The sequence below is a fragment of the Podarcis liolepis genome (assembly GCF_965112155.1).
Source record: "Podarcis liolepis genome assembly, chromosome: 2".
NCBI lineage: Eukaryota > Metazoa > Chordata > Lepidosauria > Squamata > Lacertidae > Podarcis > Podarcis liolepis.
The window spans coordinates 30,364,842-30,387,841 of record NC_139555.1 but is presented as its reverse complement, the minus strand read 5'-3'; the positions used below and the strand labels follow the sequence as shown (position 1 = coordinate 30,387,841).

At 45.8% G+C, this 23,000-nt stretch overlaps 1 protein-coding gene and 1 long non-coding RNA gene across 2 annotated transcripts in view; both read left to right on the top strand.

Moving 5' to 3' along the window:
* LOC310700758 overlaps positions 1–23,000 on the top strand; it is a 77,599-nt gene that overhangs the window by 19,166 nt on the left and 35,433 nt on the right. The gene's annotated exons all lie outside the window — the stretch shown is intronic.
* ENPP7 (ectonucleotide pyrophosphatase/phosphodiesterase 7) lies at positions 1,418–10,582 on the top strand. Its single transcript, XM_083490081.1, has 6 exons — positions 1,418–1,436; positions 2,441–2,681; positions 3,646–3,791; positions 5,322–5,942; positions 7,768–7,993; positions 9,878–10,582. Exons 2-6 carry the CDS (start codon positions 2,441–2,443, stop codon positions 10,474–10,476), a joined length of 1,833 nt encoding a protein of 610 aa, XP_083346207.1. The 5' UTR covers positions 1,418–1,436; the 3' UTR covers positions 10,477–10,582.

Sequence of the window (23,000 nt, the reverse complement as noted above, 5' to 3'; positions counted from 1 at the left end):
AAAGATACTTTCTCAATGCTGGTGATGATTCTTTCAACCAGGCCTACTTGTTTAAAGGTGGAGCTCCAGCTCTGTTTCTTGAATTCATATGTCCCAAATAGTCCAACTTTCACTCTGGTCGAGTTTGAAATCGTCTTGACAGATCTTCAGCTCTCATTTGTCTTCTGTAGCATTTCGGCCGCCCCACCTTTCTGCTCCTCCTGTTTAACAGGTATCTTTTCCTCCTCTTCAATCTTTGATTTCTTTTCTTGTCCAGCTGCCTGTGTTTTGAACATCAAGTCCTTTTCCATCTCAATAGCTGTATTTTCTGTTGATTTCGGCTTTATAGGACTTGTAGACAAAACATGGCCTTGCTCATACATCTCTCGCAGCTTTCCCATGAGAAAGACCAGCTCTTGCAAATCAGCTCGTATTTTCCGACCTATTTCCATTCTTGTAATGTCCGTGAATCCCCTCTAGAGGGATTCTGGTTACTTAGTATTCCTTTCACTTCTGACCCAAAAGTCAATTTTGTTTGTATCAATCTTTCTTTACTTTCAATACTTTGTAGCAAAATAACCGGCTAAAGTTAAAGCTTTCAGTTTTTCCGGACTTTGACAGCTGATTTGTTGTTCTTGATTTTAAGTCCGAATTTTAGAAGGAAGAAGTCAGCGCTCTCCGACAAATGGCATGCGGCTTCACTCGGCAGGGGTAGCAGAGGACTCACAGCACCACGCCGCTCCCCGTCACCCGTTCCGTAGCCTTTAAAAAGGCTCCTTCGCGGGTCGGGAGGGCGCTAACGGTGCCCGCCGAGTCACCACGTCCACGGGCATCCGCGCCCGTGGTTTTTAAGGGTCCCCGTGTTGCCGGCACAGCAAGACCCAGCCCCTGTCGAGCAGATTCCCTCCGGAGCTCGGAGGGAATCCGCCATTAGCCGATCACGCTAACCCGGAAGTCGGATCTGCCGCCACTCTGGATCCTGCCGCCTGAAGCAGCCACCTCACCTTGCCTGATGGGTGGGCAGGCCCTGTTGAACAGCCTGTTCAACCCAGTAAAGGGGTGGTGCAAGCAGGACACCATTGCTTACAGGACACCAGTAAAGGGTGTGTTGCACCCAGTTACCAGGAGGCATTGAGGAGGAGCAGATGGGCTCTGCTGATGTGGCCACATTGCACTCAGCTGCCTTGTCCTTCCACCTCTCAGTGACCAGCAGCATGAGGACACCAAGTGACTGTCCTTGCCTGTGCCATTCTGCCATGCACTATTGATTTAACCTTTGGAACCCCCAGGTTTTCAGGAACTCAGTTTGAGAAATGCTGACTTATGCAGTGCTATCAATAAACATCCAAGTCAGTAAATTGCCAGCCCTGGTTGGAGCCACACTCTCCCTGAAGGAGCTGGTGCTCCTTGATCCAGCTCTATCATTGGAAGTGTAATTGGGAGAACAACAGAAGGAGGTGAAGGAGAGACAAGGGTTGGGAGGGAGGGACATGGACAAATGGTATTACACATGCTCCAAACTTGGTTGCAGCTGGGATTAAGTGAGCAGACCCAAAACAACAGAGGTGGTCTGGAAAGGTAGAAAGTGGGGGGTGGGGGGAGAGAGAGCACTGATCAACATACATGTGCAAGGAAGGAGCTCTATGTGCTGGGGGCAGCAAGGGAGAATTTACAGAAGGCCAGGAAGGAAGAGAGGGACATTGCAACATGCATGTTCAGATCAGCATATATGCTCATGGAAGGAGCTCCGTACACCAGAGGGCAGCAGAAGAGAAATGCGTGGAACCAAGTATCTTCAAGCTGGAGAACTGGAGAAGCAGAGTACAGAAAGAAGGATACAGAGAGATAGATTTTTTTCGTATTTCAGCTTCTTGGTGATGGTATATTATCTATTTCATTTAGTTATGCCTGCTCGCACTTTAGATTGCCCCATTTTGATGAATTTTAATACTTTCCTTTTTAATTAGCTTTTCCCCTTTCCTCCCACCCTGTATGAACAGCTTTGGAGAGGCATTGGGGAATGAATGATTGAGATTGAAAAGATGCAGCTTGTCAATGATTGCTGGCAGCTGTTTTTGTCACAGGCCTATGGCACTGATGCTTCTCTGGCCTCTTCTCTTTAGGAAATACCACTTACTGTACTTTTCGCCCCATAAGACGCACCTGACCATAAGACACACCTAGTATTTAGAGGGGGAATGCAAGGGGGAGAGTTGAGTGGGGGAGGAGAGAAATAAAGCCTGAAGTATCATCATGCACACACACAAAACAACATTAAGCTGACTGTGCATTAAGCTGACAAACAGTTTGAAGCCCAGCAGGAACTTGTTCCCAAGCCAAGTGTAGAAAGGTGGATCAGATAGAGCTGTGAACTTGAGACCCTGCCATGCATATATAATCCGTGCCTTTCCTATGTTTACTCTCTCCCTGCTCTCTCTCTCTCTCTTGCCTTCCTGGAAAGATGTTTGCTTCCTTGGGCTTGGTGGCTACCCTCCTTGCTCTCGGAACTTGTGCCCCTTTGCAAAGGGCAAGCAACCGCAGCAAGCTCCTTTTGGTTTCCTTCGATGGTTTTCGGTGGAATTATGACCAGGATGTGGACACCCCCAATTTGGATGCCATGGCTTATGATGGGGTGAAGGCCCGCTACATCACACCTCCCTTTGTCACCCAGACGAGCCCTTGCCACTTCACTCTGCTTACAGGTGAGTGCCCGGTCACTTGGGAGAGATGAGGACAGGACAGTGGGGCCCTAGGAAGCAGAAGTGGCAGCTCTTTAAGGACAGGAGCCATAATGCTAAAGGCTCAGTTTGGGGTGCATTTTAAGCAAACCTCTTGGACATGCATTACTCTTAGCACTGCCCCACCTGAGACCTGGCCCCAAGTTGTTTAAGGCTAAAAATGTGAAGGGCAAAACCTGTGACATGGGCTGATAAGAATTGAAGTCCAAAACAGCATCACCTTCTTAGACTCCTTGCTGTGCTGGATTCTCAAGAGCCAGGTCAACCATCAGTGACACACTGGCATGTGGATTCAAGGGTGGCAACTAAGCCACATCCATGGGAATTATTTGGCATCAGTTTCTGTGATGCTGGAACAGGCATAGGTGAGAAAGCAGTTGGCCCATAGCAGAGGGCAAAGAAGAAACATAGGCAGGGGAAACAGAGCAAAATGAGCCTGAGAAGAAGGGAACATAGCAATTCCATGCTGGCAACAGTCTACTGGAAGAATATCTAGAATTGAGGCTGATCTGCCCCAAGAAGGTTCTGCACCAGTCTCCTGCCAATTAGAAGACGTCTAATTGGGAAGATCCTACCATTTGCAAAGACTTGACTGGTCTGCAGCTGAGGGCTCTGAATGTTTGGGCCTACAGCAGTCTTCAGTAATGGAAGTTGCTGGAAATCACAGGAGGTGGGAGTGCTCTGGTGCTCAAATCCTGCTTGCAGGTTTCTCACAAGCATCTAGTTGCCAGACAGGATGCTGGACTAGGTGGGTCATTGGCCTGATCCAGCAGGCTCTTCTTAATGTTCTTATGGAAGGGACTCTGACTCAGTGGCCCCTGGGGGTGAGTTCCCAGAGTCCAGCAAGTACGGCAAATGGAGATGCACCCACCCACTCCTACTAGCAGACAGCTTGTAACTAATGCCAAGTTCGACTCTCCCCTGGCAGGAAAGTACATTGAGAACCATGGTGTGGTTCACAACATGTGGTTCAATGTCAGCACCGGACAGAAGCTTCCTTATTACAACACACAGGGGAAGTCTGAGTGGTGGGATAATGGCAGCCTCCCCATCTGGATCACAGCACAAAGGCAGGTAAGCCATAAACCCACAACACTTCTAGGGAACAAAATGGGAGCCCTCTTCTGGAACTTGCCACTGAAAGAAACAGACAGACAGACAGACAGACAGACAGACAGACAGACAGACCAACAAGCTCCACATTCTCATGAAGTTAGTTTTGCATCTACCTCTGCATCATTTTCATCAAACCCATCCCTGGTCTTGCTAACTAAAGCATCCAGGCACATACCATCTTCACAGACATTGGTAATATCACAGGTTTTTCTTAAGTAGGGGTGGGTGGAAGCTGGTGCCCTCCAGGCTTTGTTCTCAGTGGCCAGGCTGGCTGGGGCTGTTGGGAGAGGGAGCCCAGCAACATCATCCCAATTCCCATCACCCCTGACCATTGGTCCTGCTAGCTAGGGATGACGGGGGTTGTAGTCCAAAAAACAGCTGGAGACCCAAGTTTGGGAAACACTGAGAAGGGTCACAGGTTCCCCCAACCCTGTCCTAAAACTACTGTCTTAAAATTAATTGGAGAATCAGCCCGTTGAAGAAGTTTTTAGGAATTCATTACCACGGCCAGAAGACTTGGAGAAAGGTTGTCAAAGATGTTTCTATTGAAGGGCCTTCCCTCAAGGAGTAGAAATATTGGACCTTTTGTTGAAGGGCCTCCCCCCAAGGAGCTGGACATCAGATGAGCCCCCATCATGTAGCAGGACGGCAAAGTGATGGATGTCAGGAACTGGCCTCTCTGTGATTATGGCTACCAAAGCACACATCACGATGACAGAGGCCACACATACGGCAAGAAATCTCTGGAGAACCGCTGTATATCTTTGTGCTCGGTGCCCAGAGACACAATATGACATATAGATGCCTTCCTTTGAATCATCTCCCAGTGGAAGCCAAGCCACCATGTGTTGGGGCAGGATCTATGGGCCTCTCCAAAAAGGTGCACTCTGGACTTGATGGGTTCACAGGGGGTCTCTTCTTTAGATGGTGATGCCTATTACTTCACCTACTTCAAAATCTGGCCAGCCAGCCCAGCTGAATTTGAGGGTCTTCCTGTTCATTTCCCTGATGGGGACTGGACTGCCCTAATCCTAGAGCAACACTTTCCTTCTGCTGCATGCAGACATACACACACCCACGGATCACCCCAATAAAGGACCCAAACTGATATTGCATGCAGTTATGAGTTTCTTTCCACATATGGTCTTATTTAATGAATGAATGAATAATAAATATTTGTTTCTGCTTTGCTTAGCAGACAAACAGATGCATGGGGGGAAAGGAAGAGCTTTACAGAGGCACTTAAGCCTCATCCACCTGCATCACTGGATGCTCTGGCAAGCCCTGAGCTGCCCAGCTTTGTGCTGGATTTTGAGGGTTCGCCCTATACTACTGGCAATGCGTTTCCAAGGCTTTCTCTGCAATCTTGAGGGCTAAAGATTGAGGATGCCCAATTGTGCACCCAAGGCCAGAGAACCTGTGTTTGCATCATATGCAGCTCGGATCAATTATTGTGCCAGTTTCTAGGTCTGTGATTTTTCATCCTAGGGTTTGAAGACAGCCTCCCTCTTCTTCCCTGGGGGAAATGCCACCTATCATGGAGAGCAGGTGATGGTGAAGAGGGTGGAAAAACTCTTTCACAAGTACAATAACGAGACCGAGTGGAGGCAGAACATTGACATAGTCATGAAGTGGTTCCTCGAGGAAAACCTTGACTTTGTCGCCCTTTACTTTGGTGAGCCCGACTCCACTGGACACAAATATGGCCCAGAATCCCAGGAGAGGAAAGACATGGTCAGCCAGGTGGACCGGACGGTGGGTTACTTGAGACAGCGCCTTGAGGAGACAGGCCTGAGCTCAAACCTCAACATGATCATCACATCTGACCACGGCATGGAAACGGTGATAAAAACAGATGAAATTCACCTTCAGAAAGTGCAGAACTTCTCTTTCCAGGACATTAAGTTTGAGCTGGTAGACTATGGGCCACATGGTCTACTGGAACCAAAGCCAGGGAAACTAGAACAAGTTTATGAAGCCCTGAAAAATGCTCACCCCAAGCTCCACGTCTACAAGAAGGAGGAATTCCCCAGGAGGTTTCGTTATGCCAACAACACACGGATCACGCCTCTTGTGCTGTACGGTGACCCCGGCTACGTGATCCATGGGGTATGTATGGTCTTATCCACTGTATTTCCAGCTTATCTCTTTTCTTTCCTTATTCAGTCTTCTGTTTTGTGCATGAGAAATGGAAGGGAAGTCTATTTAGAAGGGCAGGAGGAAGCATAGACAGCGATGTTTCGGTGCCTGAATTGGAGTCCAAATAGCACCTTCCCACACTGGCAGGCTTTGGGCTTTCAGATTTCAGTGGCGACCTGTGTGACGCTAAAATTCGGCATCCCCACTCCCTGTCTTCCATTCTCCCCAAATCCATTCTGTTGACCAAGGAATCTGAAAGAAAGGGCTAATTTTGAAATCCTGGTTCTTTTGGGAAACCTTGAATCGGGAATATGGATCCAGTTGAGCAATATGAGAGCCTTTGCAACATAACATAGCCTAGCGGTTAATTATGGTGATATCCCGTCAATATTTATGCCCCCCTGTTTTGTTTCTAGTGGAGGTATTGATGTAAATATGACAGGTTGACTGTTTCACGTGGCATTTACACTGAACCAGATGGGTTCAATACATTTTTTTAAATTGGGTTTATATTAGAAATTTTGCTTAAACCAGATTTTTAACAATTTAGTTATAGTAAATGTTTAACATGTTTGTATTCACACACACACACGCCTTAACTTCAATCATCTCTCAAACAGATCAAGTTAAAGTACATTTTATGTTATATTTATTACAGTGGACTTCCTAGTGGACTCAGGAACTAGCAAGTTATCACAAGTGTTAGAATCCAGGAGGGGCTATGAAGGGATCTACACTCATGGTTTATGACATTAAGAAAGGGTTAAGGAAATAATTTCAAAAATGTAAGCAACATGTTATGTGTTGCTTAGAACATTAACAATGCATTATTAAAATGTGACACCACAAGGCACTGCAGAGCAACCATGAACCAGTAGTAAGAGAAACTGCAGAGGTAATGAACATTTTTTAGCGGTATGCCCTGTGACGTTTTAGAAGGATATAGCTAATATCGTTCTAAAAACATTAAAAAGGTCAATGTAGATCCAACCTATTTTGAATATCAGAGTTCATATGGATGACCTCATGCTTTTATTTTATGTCATCCTGATTTTTGCAGTTGTTACATTATGGATACTTAGGACTCTAAGGAAGTGTCGCATTGAGAGAGCTTCCTGTCTCATTCAGAGAAACAATTTTGCCCCGTAATTAGCAGCTTTTGCTTATGGACACTTACAGCCCATTCCCATGCATGCATACATACACACTCAGAAGCAAGTGTCCCTTTGTTCAGTGGGTGCACTTCCTATAAGCTTGCAAAGAACTGCAGCCTCGCAGCACAATCTCATGCATGTTTAGCCAGGAGTAAGCCCTGGCTGTGTTCCATCAGGATTCTTCCTTAGAGGTTATGATTGCAGACTCACTCTTCAAACAAGACCTTGCTTAGTATCCTTACAGGTGTATAGAGACAAACAGAAATCTGTCTCTTATCTGCCATGTACATGGACTGCACAGCCAGAGGTTGTGCTCTTAGGTTGTATAGAGGCACTCTTAATTGCAAAGCAATACATTGGGTTATAGCAACCAGGTAGTATGCATGTTTGTTCAGGAAATATAAAGCTCTCAGTTTTGAAGTTCATTTCTCAATTACTGCGAAGCTAGCTTAGGGGACACAAGGCACATTTCAAATAGCTCACTTTTGTCCTACCCACTGTGCCTAATGGTAGGGCTGGCCCTGATATACAGCACAACAGATGAAAAATGTGCTGTTTCGTTGCTTTATTACCGCATAGGAAAGCTGGGGAAGTACCAAGGCAAAACGTGCAGTAGGTTATGCCCTGTCCTTCCTTTTCAGAGAATCAAAGTGCAATTCAATAAAGGTGAACATGGATTTGACAATGAGGTTATGAACATGAAGACTATATTCCGAGCTGTGGGACCAGCCTTTAAGAAAGGTCTGGAGGTGGATCCTTTTGAAAGTGTGAATATTTATGCCCTGCTTTGCGAACTCCTGGAGATCACACCTGAGCCACATGACGGATCCTTAAGTGTCACACAGAACATGCTGGCCAAAAATGCAGGTATGATTTTGCTCCTTAGGAAACTTTCAGTAGAACTGCAACCAAAGCATTCAAGGATGCAACCAACAAACGGGTCAATTAACTGATTAAATCCAAACCGGTAAATTCTGATGAATAAGGTCAGCGCTGTAGAATTTCAGTGACATCCATAGAAAGTCCCTTATATCAGACTTTTCCAACCTGGTGCCCCTGCAGATGTTTCGAAATACAACTCCCATAATTCCTGAACATTGGCCATGCCGGCTGGGGCTGATGGAAGCTGGGAGTTCAAAGCATCGGGGGGGAGGAGGGTGTTACTAGCATGGCTAAGGATGCCTTACCTGAACCATCAAACCCCAGATATTGTGCTGTTTTATAGACCAGAATTGACTCCTAGGATGGTACCCACTGTTAGTCGTATATTGATTTCAATGGATGTGTTCTAGCTAAGGAGCTGTAATCATCATCATCCTTTATCATAGGGGTGGGGGGGATCTGCAGCCCTCCAGATATGGAGCTTTGATTCTCACTGGCCCCAGGCAGCGTGGCCAATTGCTAAGAGTGATGCAATTTGTAGCCGAACAACCTCTGGTGGACCACACTTGCTTCAGGCACCAAAGGACTTCTGTGCATTATAATGACATTTGACATGGAGAAATGTAAAAAAAAATAAAATGTGTCCAATACAGAACACATTTACCTTTCCTACATACTGAGCTGAAATGTTGCCCAAAATGAACATTTCCCCCTCTAAACCACACAGGCTAGTCTACTCTGCAGCCAGTGAGTTGGGATCAGGTTACCTGATCATTCAACAGCATTCAGTACTAGCTACTATGAAGAGGGGTGTAGAAAAGCAGAAGGAAATTGAGGAGGACCTTCAGCCTGGTTCCCCAACATTAGCTCTACAGCAGGCACACCAAGCAGTAGCCTATTTTAACTAATAACTATTGACAAGGTAATCTGCAAATGAGTGCCATCCTCCCCAAACTCAATGACGCTGCTTCTTTCACAGCTCACTCCAATAAGCCTCATGTTGTAATTGAAGACAGAAGTTAAAACAAAAAACTCCTTCTATGGTTTGATGGCTGCTGGGGGATTTCCCAGTCATAGGGCTCTCTGCTATTTCTGGGGCAGGCTCTCCTCCCAGTTGCATTTTACTAAAGCTCAGATAGGTCATGCAACTTGGAATAAACAACCAGACATCTCTCATTGGAGAGTAGCTGTGATCTGTCAGATGGCCTATAGAGAGAGTGGTTGGACCCCCCCCCCCCACTTCCAGGAAGGTGGTAGAGCAGATTTGGAGGTCACCCATGAGGCAAAACAGAGAGGATGAAAAGAGCTCGTTAGCAAGGGATTGATTAAATGGTCCCATGGATAACATCCCCAAGGACATGAGGTTTCAATCAAAGGTAACCTTTGCTGGCAATGGGCAGAAGACCCCATAAAATGTGAACTCTTAAGTTTGTCTTAGCATACTGGCATGGTATTAGTTTTGAAAGTAATGACCATGGTTTCCATCTATGAGAATAACCCTCAGGCTTGCATGCTGCTCTCTTCATCTCTTCCCTGTGTCCCTGGGACATTTGAACTTACAGAACTGTGGCTTGTTTCAACTATGGCTTCAGAACATAGCCAGGATCTGAAGCCACGGTTTGTTCTTGGCTCTCTTACTGATGTCCTTTCTCCATGTTGCATGTCCATTAAATGCACAGAGGTGCTTTCACACAGTGCAATCCTAAGAAGGGCTACTTCGGAAGTAAAACCTACTGAGTTCAAGGGGACTTGCTCCCTGCCCTCCAGCCCACATGATGGTTAAAACACTTAGGTGTCTCTCTGTGCCCTTCCCATCACCATGAACACTCTCCTGGATTTTTTTCCTGATCTCTGTGCTTCTATCTACAGGCGCCTCTTTGGAATGTGAGTATTGCAAGGGAACAAACAACTGCACAGGTCTGAAGCGGCCTTGTCCCAGTGGCCAAGATGCCTGTTCAATCTCTCTGCTCGAAGTCCCCAGTTCAAAAGACAAAAAAATAAGCAAGAGCTGTGCATCCTCCGAGACCTGCAAATTGGGATTGATCGAGGTGACTCATGGCAAAGGGAATTTCATGCGGGAAAGCATCACCTGTTGCAAGGAGATTGACTGCACACCGGCCACTCCTACGTTTCCACCACTGAGCACCAAGCCCAATGGAAAGTCATGCCCGGGCTGCTTTTCTCCCACAGGAAAGTGTACCGCAGAAGTGGTGGATTGTACTGGCTCAGACACTTACTGCGTTAGTTTTGTTACATTGACAGACGAGAATGCCATAAACTACAACATGAAGGGCTGCATAAGTGAATCTTCCTGTGGCCTGTTAAAAACACACAAAGAGGGTGTTTTTGGTAACGACAGTCCTATAAAAAATGTAACATGTACCGAAGCCAACAATACTTCTACTTCTCTCTATCCCTCATTTGGATTCCTCCTCCTGGCTCTCCTCCTGATTACGCTTCTCTTGTAACAAGCCGCTTGCAGCATCTCAACACCACTTGTTTTGCGTTTCAAAAGGAATTTGCCTTCTTTTTCATTTTTTCACTGAGTGAAATAAATAAAAAGTTGAAAAGGAATGAGTTTCAAGTCATTGTCTGGTTCTGCTGATCCACTGAACAGAGGTGAAATAATTATTTCCCCGAATTCAGCATGGGGGGGGGCGTTTCAAGCAGCCTTGCTCTGCTTGAAGTAAGTGATAATTTAATAAATGCAATGTTTTGCTTAGAGAAAATTAATACAGTGGTACCTCGGGTTACAGGCGCTTCAGGTTACAGACTCCGCTCACCCAGAAATAGTACCTCGGGTTAAGAACTTTGCTTCAGGATGAGAACAGAAATCGTGTTCCGGCGGCGCGGCGGCAGTAGGAGGCCCCGTTAGCTAAAGTGGTGCTTCAGGTTAAGAACAGTTTCAGGTAAGAACGGACCTCCGGAACGAATTAAGTACTTAACCCGAGGTACCACTGTACAAGTTTTTTGTTTTTGTTTTTAAAGGCATGGGGGGAATTGGACTTGCTCCCACCTAAGTGGCGATTAAAATTGCAACCTCAGCCTCTCATCTCTTGGCCTCCTGTAAGCAATTACAATGATCACAGCAGAGGTGGTTTGGTCACACTGGGTGCCAAGTCTCAGGGGCACTGCAACTATGATGTAGAATGGAAGGTGAGAGGTGGGGGGTTTGGCAAATTCTTTGGCATCGCACAGCTGAAATTTGTGACCCCGAGGGCCGCCACTGAACACAGCAGCTGACCAGCATTCCGGTGTGATTATTTATTTATTAAATTTATATCCTGCACCTTCTTCCAAAGGTGAAGCAAGCAAGTTACAGTATACAAGTTTTATCCTCTATCCAAAGGAGAAACTGATTCACACAATGAATATATCCTGCCCTCCACCCCCACCCCCACCCCCACCCCACAACTATCAGGATGCATTGCACACATCAAATTATGGACGGACGAACTGGTTTGTTTATCAAGGTGCATGCAAATATCTACTATGGGTCAATTCACAATGTTATGAGAATTATAAGGTCTAAGATATAAAATAAATGTACCAGGCAAACACAATCATAAATATTTAAACTACATGTCTGAATCAGTACAGGGAAAATCCTGAAACCATTTTGTCTCTTCCAAATTGACCTCAAATATTTCTCTGCAAGGTCAAAGAAAATGGGGAGCATCCCCATCATCTCTTTGCTCACAAATCCTGTCTCAAGGGTACATTTAAGATATGAATAGGGTGAGCCTGTGACCTGGATTCAGGAATTGAGTAGTTATCATAACAAAAGAGTGGCCTGGATGCCCAGGTAATCCAATCAGGTAACCTGGCAAACAGGATAAAAACAAGGCACTCAGATTTCTCTTGTAGTCCGCCCCTTCTTTGATGTAAGTATGATGTATTGAGGGGTGGTCTTGGGCTACACCCCTTCTGTGATGTATGAATGATGGGTGGTCTTGGGCTCCAGGGTGGGCAGTTCAAAAGTCTATATAAGGGCTTGCACGCATGGTCAGGGGTTATCTTCCTGCCTCCTGTGTGTTGCAACAGCTTTAATAAAGATCAGGCTTACTAGCTGCTTTGCTTCTCAATATTCTCTGGTTGGTCTCTGTTATTTTCTCCTACCGATAGAGAACCTAAAAAAGGACTCTATATGGGCTCTTGGGTACCCCATAAGGGAAAAGGAGCAGTTTTTTCTTATAACACACAGCATTGACTTTCTTCCTGTGGGATGTGCTCAGGCATATGCAGAATGCTTAAGGCGAGTCAGGTGTTGATCCAGCAGCCATCATTGTGACGAAAGCTTGCTTTCTCCACCACTGTTAGAGCATGGCTACCCATGGACGTATGAGGAATGAAGAAGTTCAGTAGTGCTTTTTATGGGCCAAAGGCTCCATTTACGTAGTTCTCACACAACAACAATATTGCATGCACATTGAGCACAGGGCTGCATGGGAACCCACCGCCATGCCCATAGCACAGCACAATTGTTACATGCCCTGTGCTTGATGTCCTGATCCTTCTACCACTTGAGATGGAAGGGGTGCAGGATCCGATCCTCTGCCTGATCACACACGTGATGGCGGCAGCTTTACAGATGCCCCAAAACTCCTGCATGGACAGCTACAGGACATTTTTGTTTAAATGGTGGCATCTAGTGGAGAAGCCGCTGCACCACAGCTTACGTCGTCTTTTTGCGGCAGAAGCTTGGAGTGAAAATGAGATTCTTATTGCCTTGAAATTGAAATACAGTAACTGCAAAATCTGTCGTTCCCCCCTGCGCGCTCACACACACATTAAGTGACTCCTTTACACCCCATGCTGCCTTTCTGTGAGCTGAAAGGGACCACAAAATCATTTATGCCAACTTCTGCAGATCTCCCCTCTTTGCCTAACGCAAAGGAGCTGCACGAAGCAGTGGTGCTGTGTCACTTTTCTGCCTTCTGCATTACAGGGACTTGGAGACAGGCGCCGTGCTCACATGCGCTCCTTAAACTCACGGCTGGGATTCCTTGCGGTGGGCTTGGGCAAGGGGTATTTTCCAGCTTCCCTGGAAAGACATCAGCCGGGTACGGTGGACTGCAACGGTGTTCACGATAATAGTTAGCCATTGCTACTGCACAAAGGACAGCCATCTTAAAATAGCTCCCACACATTCTGCTTCCCAGACGCTGCTGGAAGTCTGCTGGCTCTCCAGGAACATTAACCCACAAATAGCCAGGCACTCTTTATGACAGAATTTGCATTTCTCCAACACGCAAGGAAAGAGCTGCTCTGCAATGCCTTCAAGGGACCAGAGAGGCAGGCTCTTGTCACATTCTATCAATTCAGTGTGTGTTCCAACAGAAATACCTGCAGGCAGGTGTGCCGCTCCAAGGCCCATCTTTTGCTCTGCATCAGACTGCAACAGAGGTGTCTCTCTCTCTCTCTCTCTCTTTTACAGCACTTCAGGGAAAGGGGTTCGTTAGCAGTACTGTTTGAAATCCATCCTATTGCCCATTCATAGTTCATAATCAAACATATGCAAGTTTTTCACCTGCCCAGAGTGTTGTTGGATTTCTGGATTGAAGGATGGTGGCTAACTTGGGCTTTGCAAGATCCCTGCATTGAAGTGTCAGGAACAGCTGCACTCTGCCCCATGTGGTGAACCACATTGCTGAAGCCTCTCAGAACTAGACTGGTTCTAACCACCCAGGTTGTTCACTAACTCCTCCAGTGCAAGAAAGAGTTATAGGAGGGTCCCCTGACTCATTGGCTAGTTTTGCTGTGAGCTACCGTATTTTTCTGAGTCATGCAGAGTGACGCAGCGGTTTCACCCTCAAAGCCCTAGTGATGAAGTAGACTCCAGACACAAGACTTTGACGATGACTCTTTACTTGCAGGATGGCAACTATTTTAGCAAGGAGTATTATTTATGCAATACAATGCATTTCTCTCCCTTGAGCCCAAGAGAGGGTCTTCTTGCTTCCAAAACTCCTTCGCAGCACTGCATAAGTTATCAGTCCATGGCTTGCCTGCCCTCTCCAACTCCTCCAGACACAGCATCTGCTTGACATTTCCACACTCCCATGTTGGCAAGATAACCAGCCAACTTTCAACTCCCACTCCTATCTAAGTCACACACACACACACACACACACACACTTTTAAAGGGAGTAAACAAATTAACAAGGCAATGGCTCACCATTTCTGTGACCTTAATTGGAGTCTCAAGATTTTGCAGCTGTTCATTACATTACATTACATTACATTACATTACATTACATTACATTACATTACATATGTTTTCTTTTCCCCCATACAATTTATTCTTTATAAAATACCTTTTCTAACAAATAAGGTACAAATACTAACATTTGCTTGAGCAACAAGCCCTAATTTAGCTCTGGTATGTCTTATACATCTATAACCTTGCTCTTGAGTTCTGCTCTTTGTTTTTGACTCCCAGTTCTTGGCTCCAGACTGGTGCCCATGGCCTGAGCCTGACCCAAAAGGGCTTCCATGCTTTGTCCTTCTTGTGGGCTTCCTGAAGGCCAATCTAGCCAGTCACAGATGGAAGCAGGATGCTGAATAAGACAGACCCTTGATCTGATCCAACAGCTGGGCTCTTCCTGTATTCTGACAGGGTGGAGACAATGTGCATCGCATCATAACTCAGATGCAGCACAGTGTGGACAGAGAAATCAGGGCAGTATGCACTGACCCACCCCCTTTTTTGCAAAATGTCTGCATGCACACTATACCTTTAAAGCACATCCGCTCCTCCCCCCCAAAAGAATCCTGGGAACTGTCGTTTGTTCAGGGTACTGGGAATCATAGGTCTGTGGAAGGTAAACTACTGTTCATAGGATTCTTTGGGCAAAGCTATGTGTGTACACGGGACGCGGGTGGCACTGTGGCTTAAACCACAGAGCCTAGGACTTGCCGATCAGAAGGTCGGCGGTTCGAATCCCAGTGACGGGATGAGCTCCTGTTGCTCAGTCCCTGCTCCTGCCAACCTAGCAGTTTGAAAGCATGTCAAAGTGCAAGCAGATGAATAGGTACTGCTCCGGCGGGAAGGTAAACGGCGTTTCTGTGTGCTGCTCTGGTTCGCCAGAAGCGGCTTAGTCATGATGGGCAACTTGACCCAGAAGCTGTACGCTGGATCCCTCGGCCAATAAAGTGAGATGAGCGCCGCAACCCCAGAGTCAGTAATGACTGGACCTAATGGTCAGGGGTCCCTTCACCTTTATCTTTATGTGTGTACACAGCCTAAAATCACAACCAGGTGTTTGGGGAGGGGGGGGGAAGAGGGGACCAGAATCCAGTGCTGAAATCCTGTGAGCGTTGTTTTCATATATAACGAAGCATATATTCAGATGTATTCCAATGGCACAATAGGATCTGAATATAACCTTCATGTTATACTGGCTAATTGTCATTTCTGCATTTGGTTTTTAGCTTCCTCTGACAAAGAATTACAGTCAAAACGTGTTAGGCATAACGAGAATGCTTTCAGAAATAAACCGTGTTATTTCTTCAGCATTTTGTGAGGCTTGCCTTCGTGTGTTTTTGGGGATTGATTCCAGCCTCCCCACCCCCCACCCCAACCTCCATTCCTCCTACCAAACCACTAATTGGCAGGTGTCTAGCTTTTGAAAATGTGCTGCTTGCATGCAGCTCCAGCTCTTGGGCCAGCAAGCTTAACCCCCTCATGCCACACCCATCCATGCATACAGCTGCTCGCCCAACATTGTGAGCACATGTGGGAGCCTGCCTTCCATGCACAGGCAGCCCCTTCCTGGATCAGAGCTGTTGCTGTTTAGTTGTTTAGTCCTGTCCGACTCTTCATGACCCCATGGACCAGAGCATGACAAGCACTCCTAACTTCCACTGCCTCCCACAGTTTGGTCAAACTCATGCTGGTAGCTTCGAGAACACTGTCCAACCATCTCATCCTCTGTCGTCCCGTTCTCCTTGAGCCCTCCATCTTTCCCAACATCAGGGTCTTTTCCAGGGAGTCTTATCTTCTCATGAGGTGGATCAGAGCAGGTGGTGGCAAATACAGGTTTCTTGCTGTGTTTAGGTGTACAAGGAAACCTGGGTGGCTTATTGCAGCTACCCAAAGCATACACACATTATCACCACGCATCATCTGTTTCTGCTTCCTTTCACACAGAAACATTGCAATATGTGAAATGTTTAAGAATTGTAAAGTCAGGATGTAGAGGTGTAGCCACTGATGGAAGCACTGAGTGGCAAGGGAGGCTGGTCCATTAGAGTGAATGGGGCATTGCTTCACCAACCTCAGCCAGCACCCCAATCTGCCTGCCTTCTTAATCACACCCAATTTTTTTTGGGCGGGGGGGGTTTGCTGGCTGCCAGCTTTCTCCTCCTTAGTCTGGGAAGAGGAGGACCAAGCTACTATTAGTTACTCCTGTCCATCATTGGACTCTGGGTCTGCCTACCATTTCTCTTCCAGCTTTCCACCCTACCAGTCCCAATGGGCCCCAGCCATAGCTACTTTGAGAGTAACCCATTTTTGCCCGAGATAATGAAATGGATGAGAGCCAACAAACTGTAGCACAATCCAGATTAGACAGAGGCCCTGTTAGTGGGCAGTTCCCTAGACCAGATGGATGGGAGGATGCCAGCTCTAGATGGGATTACACTTCCTCTGAAGGAGCAGGTATGTGGCTTGGGGATCCTTCTGGATCCACTGCTGTCGCTCGAGGCTCAGGTGGCAGAGGTAGTGCCTTCCATCAGTTGTAGTCGGTGGACCAGCTGTGCCCCTATCTAGGCAGGTATAGCCTAACTTCTGTTGTCTATGCTCTAGTGACCTCTAGGTTAAACTACTGCAATGAGTTATACGTGGGGCTGTCTCTGAAGACGGTTTGGAAGCTTCAGAATTCAGCGGCCAGGTTGCTCACAGGGGCAAGATGTCTTAAGCCTATTACACTGATCGTGGCTGTGGCGTTTGCCCTCCTGAGTGTGTGACATCATACTGGGTTCATAGGGAAACGGTTAACTAATTGTAAAATGACTAACCAATGGGAACCCAGGGGGCAGAGTTAACCGTGTATAAGGTTAAAGCACAGGGTTTTTTTTAGCGAGTTAGAGTTAGTGTTGTTGAGAAGACAGTCTGGAGTTAGAAGAGACAGAGAAGATAAGTCTGTGGGTTGGGCTAGTCTGGTGTAAGAAAGAGAGAGAATTTGTTAAGAGGAGTCAGTCAAACAGTTGAGATAATCAGTCAGAAGGTATTAGGAAGGTATAGGCCGGTAAAGAAACTAAAGTTAAGATACTGACAGGAATATTATCTGGGAAACCATAAACTTGTTAATGTTTGTAAAATAAACTTGGGGGGTGTGGTTTGGTTCACTTTTAACAACTGACTGGACTCAGTGTTTTAGCAGAGAGTAACTGGTTGGTGGCAGCGGGGAAGCGAACACAGTGGTGGCACAGGGATCAATAGACGGTTAAACATCCGGGGACCCTGTGTGATCGCCACAGTGGCCCAACTGCACTGGAAACCCAGTAGCTTCTGGGCCCAATTCAAAGTGCTGGTTTGGCTTGCCTGGTTCCTTCATTACATATCTTTAGGGACCAGGCAGAAATGTTTCTCTTCAACCTGGCATTCAGCTGATTAACTGAAGAACTTAATTCGTTCTGGAGGTCCGTTCTTAACCTGAAACTGTTCTTAACCTGAGGTACCACTTTAGCTAATGGGGCCTCCCGCTGCCACTGCGCTATTTCTGTTCTCATCCTGAGGTAAAGTTCTTAACCCGAGGTACTAATCCGGGTTAGCGGAGTCTGTAACCTGAAGCGTATGTAACCTGAAGTGCCTGTAACCCGAGGTACCACTGTAATAAGATTAAGAAGATGCAAATGATGCCCAAGATTCCTGTAAATGGCCACACCATCTTTCCGCACAAACACTAATCTCCCTGTCTGGGGGAGAGTGGTGGTGTTCTTCAGTGCTGCTGAATAATACAGGTGATGCCAGAAGCTTGGCATTTGGCACATCTAGGCTTTGAAGAAGATGAAAGCTCCTTTTACTCTTAATTTTCATTTTGATTGTTGGCTGCTTTATAACATCACGAGATGACCAAACCGTGTGTCAAATACATTCAGAACTGCTGTGATGTGAGGCAGAAAAATCTTGAGCACCTTATTCCCACCCCCCACCCCCACCCCGGAAATATTTCTGTTTCATAAGTGCATTAGTAATAATAAATGGATGCCAACTGCAATATTAGGCAAGCTTGGCAATTTCAAAGTTTGTTTATTAAATGCAAGTAAAACAAACATGCTTCAATGAGCTCACTCTTCTCAGGCATCAGAAAAATTTCACATGCAAACTGAAAATTTCCGGATGCAAATCATCCCACGTCACTTTAATTTCCATAAGATTTCCCCCTGGAAGTTTTCCTCCTAGTTCAGAATTTTCTCAAAAACCCCACCACTGGTGCAGTATGCAAACAAGACATTGGGGAGAACTTCATTGGCATGTCATCTGTGTTTACATGGGATGGACTCCACGATTTCTACCACTACTAAATCATTTTCAAGATGGAGCCAGGTGGTGAATGGTATAAATGCAGTTCTCTTCCATATGTTTTAGACTTTGATGAGAAGCACAGAACCGCTATTGGCTGGAAGATGACATTTGATACAAATGCAAGGCAACATTTACTAGAAGAACATTGGTACATATGCCTCGCCAGGTGAAATGATTCAGAAGAATAGAATAATGTCTCACAATTGCATTTTTAGGTCTTCACAGTGGAAATGAGTGTTATAGCACCTAGACAGCACAAGATAGTAATCCCAGTGAACAAAACATACATTTCAAGAAGCACCTATCAAGCTCTCTACTGGATCTGTCAAGAAGTCTCTTGCATTCATTACTTATTCACACAAGAGAGGTGTACTTCCATGCTTGAATAGAAACAACTCTCTGGAGTTGTTGTCTGTCTGAATGTGAAACAGCCCTCAATCACACCAGACACATACATTCTATTGGCTAGAGTGTTTTATTTGTGGGGGAAGGGGATAAGACTTGAGAAGCATACCTCTACCCACCATCATATTTGTCTAGATAAATAACTTTTCCCTGCCTCAGCTTGCCTCACACACAATATAGTGATCCCTGGCTAACTTGTGTGATTGACAGGGTTTATGCTTTCTGGAGCATTCATGAAGAGTGTTCTGAAATATATATATATATACAGTAGAAGGCATTCAGAGTACACAAAATAGTCTCTCCATGGTTCTGATATCAGTCAGATGCTAGCAAAAAGAGAAGGGGGGGGGAGAATGAACCTATTACATTTTGTCACTAGAATGGCATAAGAGGCATTCAACCCAAATTCCTAATCCAGCCTGGTACAGATATAGCAAAACTGTTTGCTGTAGCTTTTCTGTAGCCTAACAAATCTTGGAAGATCATTGGCAAACGTCTGTCTCAGGGGACAATGAAAAGTGCAAAGTTGGAGAGTTACAGTGCCTTCTGTGGCTGAAGAAACATGTTTTATTGCAGGTGGGCAGATGAAGTCATTGCAGGTGGGCAGATGAGGTGCACCATGGCGTTACTTCTCTCTACACTCCTCCCACTGGCCACTCCTCCTCCAGTTACTGCTGTGGATACACAACCTTATTGTCTATTTCCAGGCACTGCAGTCATCATTTCTACTGGAATTATATTGTTAAAGGAGGACCTGCTCATTTACCTTCTTTTCTTGAGGTTTTCTAGCTTATGCAAAAATCTGAGCTTGTCTTTTAGTTTTGAGTAGTAGATAGGTAGCCGTGTTGGTCTGCCATAGTCAAAATAAAAAATTCCTTCCAGTAGCACCTTAAAGAACTAACTTAGTTGGTCTTTAAGGTGCTACTGGAAGGAATTTTTTATTTTAGTTTTGACACTTTGAAGGCATGGCCAATCATATTTCAAAAATCCCCATTCGCAGCTTCTATCCGCTGGTCACACTGGAATTCTGATAGGGCGTCTTCTGAAAAAGATGCATTGCGACCAACAGTCCTCTTGGCCTCTGAGCACATTTGGCTGTCTACCTGGACTGCTTTCAGCTTGCATATGCCACAGTGAATGTGCCCAGGAAGGAGATAACCAGAATGAATAAGGAACAAGGAAGAACAGTTTTGTTCTATTCCTTGCTCACTCCAGTGTCCAAATTCACTGGTTCTGCACTGCTGGACTTCTATGGGAGATGCATATAGGGCTGGAGCTGCGGAAATAACTGAGGTCTGGGCAAAACTTGCACCTGTTAATCTCAGTTGGAGGGGATGGGAGAAGTTCTACTGCCACCTCAACTGTGTGCCCAGTTACAATTCCTTTCAATGACCACATTAAAAAGAATAAACCATTATCATCAACTTCTTTAGGAGAGAGGAGGAAAAGGTGTCATTTGGGACATTACTAAGGTGAGTGGAAGACCTTTCCCTCATTTTACATAGCTGTAACTCCAGAACCACTGCAGGGAGGGCAGCTTTCTACCACGTTTTAACTATACACTAAATAAATGCACCCCCTTTACTTTGTCTCTCCTACACAGACATCTGCGGGAGAGAGTAAATATAACCTGTCACACTGCCCGTCATTTCTCTCATTAAGAACAAACATAAGGTTCTGGTGGAATTGTGTTCTTTTCTTTTTTAAGGTCTTGCACTCTTGGATGCTCGCAGTCTACAATTTTGTTATGTTCTGGACCATCAAGAGTGCCTTTGTTCTCCAGTTACATTCATCTTAAAATAGCCATCTGAAAGCCTCTCTCCCGTCCTGGAACAATCCCAGACCTCCTTGGAAAGCCCACTTGCTGCATTGTCCAACTCTGCTACTGTAATTGTATTGTTAGCGGCCAATACTTGGTTGGGCTTTGATTCCTAATTCCTGCCTTTGGCCGCATGAGCTGATGTTTCAGCGCCATCTGTTCTACACATTCTGGTAACGTATATGCATTGCAAAGCCTTTCGAGCAATTTGGGATTCTCTTGTCACCTGAAGAAAGAAAGATTATTTTCAGATATGAACAGTCTGCAGGAAGCGGCAGATCCCTGCAAGATCAAGGAATATTGAACAGCAGGGCAAAGGGATGGCTTACAGACCACTTTGAGAAGTAGAGAAGAGATCAAAAGGGAGCATTAACATATGTAAGGAGATGACCAAGGATTCTGACTCGCCCACAACCACTCTTGGACCTTTCATGCAATTTATATTTAAGATCTGTATCTTTTTCATGCAAAGAAACCCTATGTCATTAATAGCTGTATAATAGGCAGAAAACATTGCGCAGGTTTCCCATCACTGCATCTCCAGTTGGGGGGTTTACCTGTTGTATTTCTGCCTGTTATGCAGCTGTTAAGGGCACATGCCTTCTGTTTAAATGAAAGAGGCTTATCTTTGACTAATTATCATACTGTCAAGTATCCACTGATTTAAACTTTTAATATGAAAGCCACATGCACGAGCCTAGTGTTGCAAAAGCTGTCCCTAGGAGTTCTACATGGCACCGTAGCCCTGTCCCCATACAGCCTGCTTCTGAAGATTTCACCAGACATTGCTCTCCCTTACCTGCACCCTCCCAAAATATTATTCAAGTTGGCACCCCTACGGCCTGTCCTGTTCAGTTCTTCACGCTTCCAAGCCTGTCTCTGCAGCTGGAACAACAGTGGGGAAAAGGAAGCCACAGCCTCATATCAACCCTGGGAAGCAGTATCTTGCTGGTGAGGGCTGATGGGAATTTTCACCCGAAACACTTGGGAGGGCACCAGGTTGGGGAAGCCTGCATTCCATCTCACACCCCACAACATCATATGCATTGTAACTGGCAATGCGCATCTGCTTCAAACGCTGTCGGGCCTGCACAGGAAGAAACCAAATCCCAGCTCTTTCAGCCTCAGTGAATGGTGTGGGGTCCCACGGCCCTCGGTACGGGGCCAGCTCCGGCCCCTTCACACATCCTTCAGTGACACCATTGGCTCCACAGACCACGCAGTGCAGCCCTTCATCACCCCCCCCCCAATGTTTGAGAGTGCCTCTCCCCAGCCTAGTACCTCATATCTCAGGAGCTCAATAAACATGTGTTGCCATAGCAACCAGTTCCGGCTGTGCTCACCGGTGGTGGACTTCTCCCACTAATGAGATGAAACAAGAGACGTGCTCTCCACTAGAGCAGGAAGGAAATGTTTGGCTTGGGAACCTGTTGCAAGGGGTGGGGGCGGGGGGGGGGAGAGGCTGTTCTACAACCAAGCCAGATATACGTGTGTGTCTCCCACTATTTTCAACAAGTCAGGGCAAACATTAATAATCTGTCGCAGTTGATAAGAAAGAGGGGATACTCACATTTTACTATTAAACATAAACCAAGACGTTTTGATGCATGAAGAAAAGGGAAGGTGCACCATAGGCAAGGCAGGCCATGTTATGTTGGCAGCTGAGAAAATCTCGCAAATGCTTCTCCCTGGGAGTAAAAAATAAAAAAATAAAAACACAATTCAGCATAATAAATTAAATGCCAATCTGCTGCCTTTGGGTGACACGCAAGATCAGCTGCTGCGACCTCACTCTACTTACCAGATTTGGTCGCTGGGCAGTTTAATATAACACTCAAGAAGCAGCCTTTTTAGGCCTAATAATAATAATAATAATAATAATAATAATAATAATAATAATAATTTATTCCCCCCCCCGCCCATCTGGCTGGGTTGCCCCAGCCACTCTAGGCGGCTTCCAACAAAGATTAAAAATACATTAAAATGTCACACATTAAAAACTTCCCTGAACAGGGCTGCCTTCAGATGTTTTCTAAATGTCAGGTAGTAGTTTATCTCTTTGACATCTGATGGGGGGGGTGTTTCACAGGGCGGGCACCACTACTGAGAAGGCCCTCTGCCTGGTTCCCTGTAGGGTTCCCAACATGCCTTGCAGCACCTTGAGAAGAAGAGTTTTTTGGATTTGATATCCCGCTTTATCACTACCTGAAGGAGTCTCAAAGTGGCTAACATTCTCC